The sequence below is a fragment of the Furipterus horrens genome, unplaced genomic scaffold, assembly GCF_987537825.1.
Source record: "Furipterus horrens unplaced genomic scaffold, mFurHor1.1.pri manual_scaffold_6, whole genome shotgun sequence".
Classification (NCBI taxonomy): domain Eukaryota; kingdom Metazoa; phylum Chordata; class Mammalia; order Chiroptera; family Furipteridae; genus Furipterus; species Furipterus horrens.
The window spans coordinates 156,030,171-156,040,578 of NW_028327176.1; the positions used below are offsets into that span (position 1 = coordinate 156,030,171).

The window sequence follows — 10,408 nt, forward strand, 5'->3', positions numbered from 1 at the left end:
TCGTTCAAAATGTGGGAAATTACTTCTTCTATAATCATTTCCAAAAATAATTAACATTTTGCTAGGCTGTATTGGATTCGTCGTTGTCTCCCAAATTTGTGGGGAAATCAGAGTTCTAATTTCATGGCCAAAGTAAAATAAAAAGGTCAAAGTGAGAGGGTACAGGGGACAGAAGGTGAGCTAGACGTGTGATCCAGCCCTCGCCTCCTGCCGCTTTCTCCGCCTAGTACTGCAGGTCACCTGCCAAGCTGGGAGCCTGGACTGCGCTGCAAGGAGCGCGTACCTGTGACAGATGATCCGCCTGGAGATGCCCCAACAGAAGGGAGCTGAAGTAGAACCTCTGTGTCCAGGGACGGACAGCAGGATCTGCGCGAAAGGGGGTAGTGGGGCCGGTGGGGGGCCGCATATACTGCCCGGATCTGTCCTGGGCGTGGCGGCAGTGTGGGTCCAGCGGCATCCTGAGACCTGATGCAGATCTGCGCGCGGAGCTGGGCAGAGCGGTCCCCAAAACTGGGGTGTACATTGTGGAGAAAGGAGACTGGGACCCACACGCCTACTCTCTCGCATTCAAGGGGGGATGGGCACGCTGTGGCTTTTCAGATGACAGTTCCCTCTTTTGCGCCCAGAGGGAAGAGAGATAAGCAAGCGGTTGTTGACCTCCGAAACTCCTGGGCCCTAAGGCTGGAATAGGAATGAGAGAGATGTTCTGCTTCACCTGTGCGCCTGGAAGGTCTGAGGCTGCAGAAGCCAGCAGAGCTCAGCCCCTCCTCTAAAACAAGAGGCTCGATAAAACCGGACTAAAGGGTGCCTTTATGTTTATTTTAATTTTCTTTCAAATAGCTACATCATAGTTAAAGAAACTCTTCAGTCGGTCAGGCGGACTCGTCATTTATAAACCGAATTGGAAACATGGAGCCATTACCCATTTGTAATTCGGGCAAAACCAAAAATGCCACCCCAAAACAATTTGCTTAAAATAGTCACGTTTTAGAGACAAATATATCTATACGTGTGCCTTTGTTCACAGTTTCATAGCTTGATAATCGATGTCAGACTTTTAAAATTGGGGAATAACTAGAGTTCGCTTTGGTCAGTAACTCACGCTGCTTGTTCCCTGGATCTGGGCTCTCAGTGCTTCCAACCTCTGTCCCCCGCGCAAGTCTGGCCCACCACTATTTCCCAAATACACTTCCGCCACCTGACCAGTCACACGGAGAACCTTTCTCAATTCAGTCCTAAACTTGTAAAACGGAGGACTCCCCTGAGACAATCCTCCACCCCCACCGCAGGCCAGGGGGCGGGGGGTAGTAGTGCTTGGGAAGGTTGGAGAGTATCTAGCGTCGCAGGAAGCAGGTGGGAGCCAGGAATGCTCTCAGGGCAGAAAAGAGAATGGCCATGCGTGTCCCACAATTGTGCACCCTCGTTCTCTCTAAAATGAAACAGAAAACCGCAGCTGTCGTATGAAAGGGCTGAAGAGGCAGCGAAAGACCTGTCTGACCTCCTTGTAGTTACTAGGATGACTCTACTAACAGCTGACCAGTCCTTGTCTCAAAGTTATGGAAACTTTACGGACGCCACTGGAGGAGAAGCGGGGCGGGTCGGGGGCTGGGAAGGGCCTCCAGAACTCCTCGAAAGCAGCTCACACCAGGAGGAGCCAGAGGCGGGGCGTGAGCTAGGCGAACCCAGCGGATTCGGGTTGATTCTAACCCAGAGGGGTAGAAGGAACCCGCTAGCTAGAGCGGAGTTGAGGTGTGGGAACCGGTAGCGGATGGATCCGGTCCAAGGAGCAAGAGGAGATGTAGCAGGGCTGCGGTTACAGGCTGTAGTCACTGCCATTTCCCCTCATTGGGAGCTCCTCAGTGCCCTGGAGGATTTCCTGGACTCCTTAGATATCCTGTCTGCGACGACCGGGATCTCTTAGAGGATTCCTGGGGAAAGCCCCGTCCCTCCGGGCACATCACGCAGGAGCCTAGAGTAGAGAATCTGCCTCACCACGCCACCCCCTGACGCACACACTATTCTCCAGCGTGAGGCCGGAGCTCTCCTACACGGCCTTTCGCCATCAAGCATCAACTTTCTCTTTCAAGTGTAAGAAGGCCCATTTTCTCCCTCCACCCCACCCCACCCTTCTCAGTCCCTTGGTCTCTTCTGCTTTAGCCTGCGGGAATCTACATCTCAAGATGTGAAGCCTCAGGGCTCAATCCCCAGGTTGCACAGTCCGCCAAACACTTGGCCACAGGGAAGCCTGGGGAAACACACCCGCACCTCTTTGGTCCCTGTCCTTCGCTTTCCATTGCACCCCCTCATCCCCGCCCCCCTATCCTCCCCTCCCTCCGCTGCCTCGGAGTGGCGTCAGCACGCCTGCCCCGCGTGGGGTTTAAATGCCCACTAGCTGGAGCCGGGGCGCTTCTGTCCCGGAGCGCGGCTGGGGCTGGAATTGCAGGGTGGGAGGGGAGCGTGCGAGCGGGATCCACAGCCGCGGAGCGCGCTGCCCCTCGCTCCGCCGCCGATGACGCGCGAGCTGGGGTCCAAGCGTCACCCATGCAGCAGCATCCCTGCGCTCCGCCGACCGAGAGTTGGTGATAAAACTCCAAGCCGTCTCTGCTGAGGGGAGCCATGAGCTGTCTGGATGTTATGTACCAAGTCTACGGTCCTCACCAGCCTTACTTCGCAGCTGCCTACACTCCCTACCACCAGGTACGTGCCTTCTCCAGGCCGGGACCTCGGGGACGGGTGGCGCGCCCGGGCTTCTCCGAGCACCGCCTGTACCCGGAGATCCACGGCGCCTCCGCTCGCGTCCCGGGCGAACGACCGGAGACTGGCGCCGTCCGGATGCCGGGATTGCACGCGCTGCCTGCCACCCAGTAGATTGAGTTAACCCCCTTAGTTTGCTCTCTCGGAAGGCAACTAAGCCCTGCTAAAGCGTGTCCTGGTTTTGCTGGGAATAATGAGACGAGAATCGCGCCTGTTGGACTGTTTTTCTTAGTTTCTGTCGGACTCCACATTTGTCCGAGCCCGAACCCAGTGCGGGTGCAGGGAGATGGGAGCAAATCTCACGCCTGGAAAATCAAACTCTGGTCGCAACCAAAGCAAAGGGCCGCCTCTATCTTTGTGTTTGAGATGCAAAGTCCGGTGTTCTCATCCCTGCAAGCTTATCTAAGGCAGAATTGTTTCTGTTTCAATTCTCAGGCGATCAGGCCAATTAATTTCAGAACCAGAGAATCGTTACAAAGAGAACCGCAGGAAACGCGCTGATTTTATAACTTTTGTTTTGCAAGGTTTTAGGGAGTATTGTTGACTGGGGTACAATTGACTGGGCATAGGCAAGCCTCATAGGTAATACTTCACCTTTCAGGAGATGGAGTAGCTGAATAGGACTGCCCTGCCATCAACAAAATCACTTTCAACAAGACCACTTAACCCCGGTTCTGCAAACTCAGGTTTTGTTGAATTATTCCTATTTCTCTTTTCCCTGGGTTGTGTCTGGTGAACAGTTCTTTCTGTTTCCACAGCTAATGTAGTGAAAACTGAGGACAGTAGTCCAAGAAAAGAACAAAATTACATTGAGGGCCATAGGAGGCTGGACCAGGTTCGACAGTGAGTGCCTGGGCTTCTGCTTTGGGGAAATTGAAATACACCCCAACTTCAGAGTCCATGCTTTCACCAGTTTTGCTTGCAAATTCAAAATATTTATTTGTGGCTTTTGCTTTCCTTCTCCTCCTTCTCTTTTCTTTTTCCAGCCAGGATTTTGTTTTCAATGTTAATTTTGGGAATCACCAGAGTTCCTCACTGTAAGCCAAGTGAGAATGGGGTAGAAGCAGTGATACTGGTCAATAACTCTTTGGGCTTCAGTGTCTGAGATGAACTCCTTCTCAGGCTGGAACTACTGCAAAGAGGAGTGGTGGGATGGTTTTCTGTCTGTTTGGTCCTTTCTCCTCCCTGGCCCTGGACCAATCTATTGCATTAAGACCTCTGTTCATTTTTGTATGGTCAGACCATCTCTGCTAGAATGCTTTAACACCACATTCAGTCCATTGCTCATTTCTAAGAAAATATTTTCAGCAACTGCACTTGGTTTTTATTAAATCAGTATCAGAAAGTCACCATTTACCAAGTCTCACAGCCAAGATCTTCTGCTGCTCCTTTTTAGCACTTGTTTCCTCAATGTGCACAGACATGGTGAGGGTGGAAATTTTCATAACCCATTAGTTTTTCATTACTCAAAAGAAGATCTCTTTAAAAACTGAGACAGACTCTTACGTGGACAGTGCATGGGCAACCAAACAAATATCCACTTGAGTTTATTAAAATGATTCATGGCAGGATGTCATTCACCTTTTTACCCCACATGATTCTTTCCTAAGTGGAACTATTTCAAACCTTCCGCGGCAGTGCTTAGTTTACAGCCTGGTTGTGTGGAGTGGATTTCTATACTTTCATGTTCCATCATGAGGATGCTAAATCCTGTATCCTGTGCTTCTGCCCTGGATTATCAGGCAGGGAACAGTCAGGCCCTAATTGGACTCGCTTGCCCTTTACCCATGGAGACTGATTTTTAAAACTACATACATACAGGAGTAAACAAAAGTTGGTTTACGGTTATAAGTATGCGAAACACAGAGTTCATACTTGTATTATTACTTATTTATTAGTATTATGTAAATCTACTTTTGCCCATCCCTGTATTTCTGCCCGGAGCCTGAGTCTGAGGCCAAATTCAGCTTATAACCTGGTTGCTTAGGTGTCTTCTGCGACCTTCGCCCTGACAACTTCAGAGAGCTTTGCCCGTGGCCTGGCAGCAGTTCAGGGGTGACAGAGACATCAGGAAGGCCAATCTTCCTCTCAGTGTGCCCACCCCTGTTCAGTGGCAGGTTGTCCAACCCACAATAATAAGAATTGGGTTTAAGCACAAATGTCAGTTATCCCCTGGATACCTTAGGGATCAGATGAGGAAGTGTAGTCTGAACCCCATTTGCCATCTCTTTTGCAATTGACTACTCTATTATTTATCTCTTTGAGCAGAAACTAGCTTATTACTCCAAGATGCAGGAAGCCCAAGAGTGCAACGCCAGCCCCAGCAACAGCAGCGGCAGCGGCAGTTCCTCTTTTTCCAGCCAAACTCCGGCCAGTATAAAGGAGGAAGAAGGCAGTCCGGAGAAAGAGCGCCCACCAGAGGCGGAGTACATCAACTCCCGCTGCGTCCTCTTCACCTATTTCCAGGGGGACATCAGCTCCGTGGTGGACGAGCACTTCAGCAGGGCCCTGAGCCAGCCTAGCAGCTATTCCCCAAGCTGTACAAGCAGCAAAGCACCGAGAAGCTCCGGACCCTGGAGGGGTGAGTATGGACCTCCACTGGCAAGGGCCAATAAAGAGCCCTCTCAGCCTGGGGTCTACCTACAGGGGCTCAAGGAGATGCAGCTGAAAGAATACTACTAGGTGTTGCAGAAGAAGTGAAGAGGGGCGTTTGGGAATGGGTAAGAAAATTGAAGGAGGAATAGACTCAGGCATTAAGATCTCTCCTCCAAGAGGCAGAGAACAGCATAGCAGTGACCTAGAGGGAAAAAACACTAGCCTTGGAATTGAGAGGCCTGGGTTGGCCTGTTGGCTCCACTGCTTCCTACCAATACGACCTTGGGCAAGTCTCTTAACCTCTTTGAGGTCACTCTATTTACTGGTCTCTAAAATTAGAATAATACTTGCCCTCTTAACTATCCCTAGAGATGGCAGTAAGACAGACAGAAAATAGGTATGTAAATGCACCTTAGAAATGTAAGACAAAAAGAAAAATGTATGCAAATGCACTGTAGAAATGTGAGGGGTATAACACTCTCCCAGGCAAGGGTGGAGAGCGGGATCTTCACCTACTACAACTTACAAGGCCCTTACCTAGTTTCTTCAAATTGGCCCAGAACAAAAAAGTTCTAGGGCCCCACTGCAAGCATAACCTGATGAAGAATGTCTCTTAAGATCTACCTGTGCCTTTTGTCGAGTTTCAGTTACTTGGGAAATCTTGAAGGAGAAAATGTCTTTCAATAAGCAAGTAAAGTAACAAAGAAATAAGAATGTGGGTACAGCCGAAACATCTCTGGGTTTTTCTTTCCCCCCAGAAAAACACATTCCTCTTTATTGGTTTACCCTTCCCAGAAAGCACTGCTTTATCTAGTCTGGGACAATGATTTCTTGGACAACTAAATTTTTCTTCTATTGTGAAATCTCAGCCTCCCTATACTACCAAGACAAGGAGAGGGTTAATTCTTTGGTAAACTTTCTCAGCTTAGTTTTTGATGTGTACCAAACTGAGAAATCAGGACTTTGTTGCATTTGTTTTTTAAAGGAAAACAAATATTATATTTTGGGGGAAATGACAACCCTTACTCTTCCTTTTTTCCCCTTGAGTTAGACAGTTGGTAAAAACCTTGCCTACAAGCTCCAAACTATTAAATGCAAAACTTTCTTTTTATTCTCCAGTTGCCTAGATATTTGAAATAGGAAGACTGTGTAAGTTATTTAGAAGGTATTTTTAAAGTTTTAAATTCTCTAGTATGTGTACAGATGCATTCCCCAGAGGTACTCAATAAAGACCTATTAAATTAAATGTCTTTCTTCCTCTCCCTCCTCACTAAAGGCAACAAATTTGATCTAAATGCTGCTCTCTTCAAAATGCTTCAGACTCTAGGGGTCAACAGTGATACTGATGATGATAATAATAATAATAATAGTAATTAATAATAATAAAGTGTGGCATCCACACTTTGATGCAGAAAGTTCGTGTCCCTTTGTGCAAAGAATACAGCTGCCCTCTTAGTGTGTCTAGTTTCACTGTTTTGCTCCAGTTCTTGAAATAAATATTTGAAACAAAGTTTCTAGAAAGGAGGCTAATAATAGCAAGACTTCGAAATATGTCGATGGACTTCTAGTCTATCAGAGACACATTTTCTAGAGCAGGGGAGGCTGTAACGCGAGAAGGGGTAGTGAGATCGCTAGGCGGTCTACCAAGAGTGGGAAGTGGTATCTTTAGCTTCAGAGGCTGTGTATTGGAAAGTGGAGGCCTTGTCTGTCTTGAGGCCTTGGAGGTAGCTCAGGTGGAGTTAGGTGAAGCTCCTTGTGTCCCCAAACTGGGGCTTGGGGAGAACATCTCTCCGCTCTGCCTCTCCTTGCCATTTCCTGGCTTTAGGCACTGAACACGTCTGCAAAATCGGAGGAAGTGGACCTCCACCCCCAAAGGATTCCTCCATTTTGCGGAGCCTTGATCTTAAATTCACAGGCTACAGTTCCCTTAGAAAGGCACCTCTCCACTCCAAAGGCTAGGCTGCGGATCCGCCCCCAGCCGATGCTTTCCCGCCTTTGTCGGCCCTGCGCTTTCAGCTCTCCCGAAGTAGCCTTATGGGGTCCGCACTCGCTTCTCAAGGTGATGACGAGCTCGTCTTTTCCTTTCCTCCCCTCCTGCTCTTCGACCTGCATGCAGATGGTTCTTTCCCGATGAGCCAACGCAGCTTCCCCGCCTCCTTCTGGAATAGCGCGTACCAGGCGCCTGTGCCCGCACCGTTGGGCAGCCCGTTGGCCGCCGCGCACACCGAGCTGCCCTTCGCCACCACCGACCCCTATTCGCCCGCAGCTCTGCACGGCCACCTGCACCAGAGCGCCGCGGAACCCTGGCACCACGCGCACCCGCACCACGCGCATCCGCACGCTCACCAGGCGCATCCTCATCCGCACCACCCCTACGCGCTGGGCGGCTCCCTCGGCGCCCAGGCCACCGCCTACCCGCGGCCCGCGGCAGTGCACGAGGTCTACACGCCGCACTTCGACCCGCGCTATGGCCCGCTGCTGATGCCCTCTGCCTCGGGGCGCCCAGCGCGCCTGGCGCTCGCCCCGGCACCCGCGCCAGGGAGCCCCCCCTGCGAGCTCTCGGCCAAGGGTGAGCCAACCAGCACCGCGTGGGCCGCGCCCGGTGGACCCTTCGCTAGCCCCGCCGGAGATGTGGCCCAGGGTCTGGGCCTCAGCGTGGACTCAGGTAAGCCGGAAAGCGAGCTTGGCCGACCCAGGTCCCTCCTGCCCTGTGCTCCACCTTGGGCTGAGCCCTGGACCCACTTTAGTTCTCCTTGGAGACCCCAGTGACACTGCAGCCTGAAGGTCTGCATGGCTGGGTTGTGTTGCAGGAGACAGATGACCCTGGGCCATAAGTAGGGGCAGAATGAGAAAGTAGAACCCTGCCCTATCCTAGCTGGTAAATATTAACAGAGGGTTGCTTGTTTTTTTTTAAATAAAATTTGTTGGAAGGGTTCTAGCTCCACGCTGTTCAATTCTGTAGCCCTCTACGTGCATCTGCTACGTGCATTTGTTGAGCACTTAAAATGTAGCTAGGCTGAACTGGGATGTGCTTTAAGTGTATAATGCACACTGGATTTCAAAACTTCATGCAAAAAAGGAAAGTAAAATTTATCTCGTATGTTTATATTGAGTCCATGTTGAGTTATTTTCAATGCAATGCATATTGAATATATTGGGTTAAGTAAATTATATCACTAAGTCTCACTTGTTTCTTTTTACTTCTTTTCAAAGTGGTTGCTAGAAATTTTAGAATTATGCCTGTGGCTCCCATGTGTTTTTATTGGACAGTGCTGTTTTTACAGTACCTGCTACAAGTGTAGTTTAAAATTCTCTACAGCTTGAGGGCCAGGGTTGTCTTGTCACCTAGAGACAGTTATAAGAAAAGAAAAATATGACTGATGTCAATGTAAATGCCAAAGCAGATCTCTTAAAAACATAAAACTTAACAAGAATGTGATTTAGACAGTAATATTAAGCCTCTGGTTTAGAGTTGAACTCGAAAGAAATATTCAAAAAAGGGGTTTACTTTTTCTTTCTTTAGTTTTTGGACAAATGAAAAAAAAAGTTATAAGTACAATTATTGGCTTGTAGCTTTTCCCACTCCCCCTTCCCTCAGGTGAAGATTTGACATTTCAGTTGGCTTTGCTTTTACTTTCATTCATGCCCTTTAGATCAATTCTGTGACCTTCACAATAAAACAGTGGTGTTTGTCTCTTTCTCTTTCTTAATATCTTGTGCCTTCCCTCCCCCTCCCCCTTCTCTCCCCTCTCTTTCTCTTCTCCCTCTCTCTCTCTTATTTTCTCTCTGCTTTTCAGGTTTGCAGCCTCAGGACAAAAGCAAGGATCTGTACTGGTTTTAGACAGCCCACCTTCTTCCCTGTAGGTCTCTGCCTAGCGCCCTTGCTGACACTCAGAGCTGAATGGAGTGGGTTTGTAATGGCTTCTGATCTTGGTTTGCAGCTCGTCGTTATTCCCTCTGTGGTGCATCCCTCCTGAGCTGACCTGCTGACCCAGGGTTCCCCTTCCCTTTCCCTTCTGACCAGCCAGAAGGCTCAGCATCTATGCCTCTCACTGCAAGGATGAGGACACGGGGAAGGGCAGAGACTTCGAACTTCTCCGTGTGTCGGCAAAACCAAAACACACATCTCAGAAATTTCATTTGACAATAACTCCCTCTGCCAAAAGAGCAGATGCAAAGACGCTCAATTATGTTTAACGACTTTTGGGCAAATCACTGGAAATATCTGTGGTGAGATCACTTAGGTGACATGATATCAAAAATTGTCTTGGAAGGAGGGAAAGGAAAAAAAAGGACCTTTTGGTGTGAATATTTTTATGCTGATGTGAATTATTTCATTATGTAGTGTGATCATAGCACTACTGATGTCAATATCCTCAGATTTAAAATGTATTCGTATTTGCATTGAAGACTGTGGTAGAGAAGTAAAAAGAAGCCAATCCTTCTTCCTCACTTTGGTAGCCTCCAGCTCCTTCCTGCCCACTCCCTCCCTACAACCCAGACTCCAGGCACAAAGATATGCTTTTTCCTTTGGATTCTGAACATGGAAGCCTCAGCCTGAATGTGAGTGGCAAGTGGCTCATCTGGAGCCACCTGCCCAAGTCTTACTGAAATGCAGCTGTTGTAGGACAACTGTTCAAAACTCCAGAAATACATCGACCAAGGTGGTACTTCCCAGTGTTTAGCACAGCGATTGCGATCGCACTGGATATATTTTATATGTTTGTGTATATATATATCATATTTTTTACAAGGAACATTTTACAATAAAGAAGAAGAAACCATTCTCTGCCTTCTCTCCCACAAATTCTGTCCCTCACTCTTTTCTGCCCTGAATGAAAAAAGGCATCAAGAGACCTCAACTGTCTCCATGAAGAAGTAGGAATCACCACAAGGGAAAGGAATGTTCCATGGAGTCTCCAATACCTCAAATATTTTTCTCAGTCTCTGTGGTCATGACTGGGTCACTATAGTGTTGGGACAGGGGAAGGGGTCTTTGTGTGGGCGAAGCTGAAGGTGATGAGGAAGAAGAAACAAACATTAAAGATGTTTACTACAA

General features: G+C 48.7%; 1 protein-coding gene across 3 annotated transcripts; it reads left to right on the forward strand.

Annotated features, from left to right (window-relative positions):
* The first annotated feature begins 2,399 nt into the window (after positions 1-2,399).
* Positions 2,400-10,408, forward strand: VGLL2 (vestigial like family member 2). Of its 3 annotated transcripts, XM_090280621.1 has the most exons (5): positions 2,400-2,697; positions 5,023-5,335; positions 7,466-8,014; positions 9,147-9,209; positions 9,291-10,408. In XM_090280621.1, the coding sequence occupies exons 1-4, from the start codon at positions 2,617-2,619 to the stop codon at positions 9,188-9,190; spliced, it is 987 nt and encodes a 328-aa protein (XP_090136747.1). In that variant the 5' UTR covers positions 2,400-2,616; the 3' UTR covers positions 9,191-9,209; positions 9,291-10,408. The 3 variants fall into 3 exon arrangements, with proteins under 3 accessions (XP_090136747.1, XP_090136746.1, XP_090136748.1); XM_090280620.1 differs by having other exon boundaries at positions 9,147-10,408; XM_090280622.1 differs by lacking the exon at positions 9,147-9,209.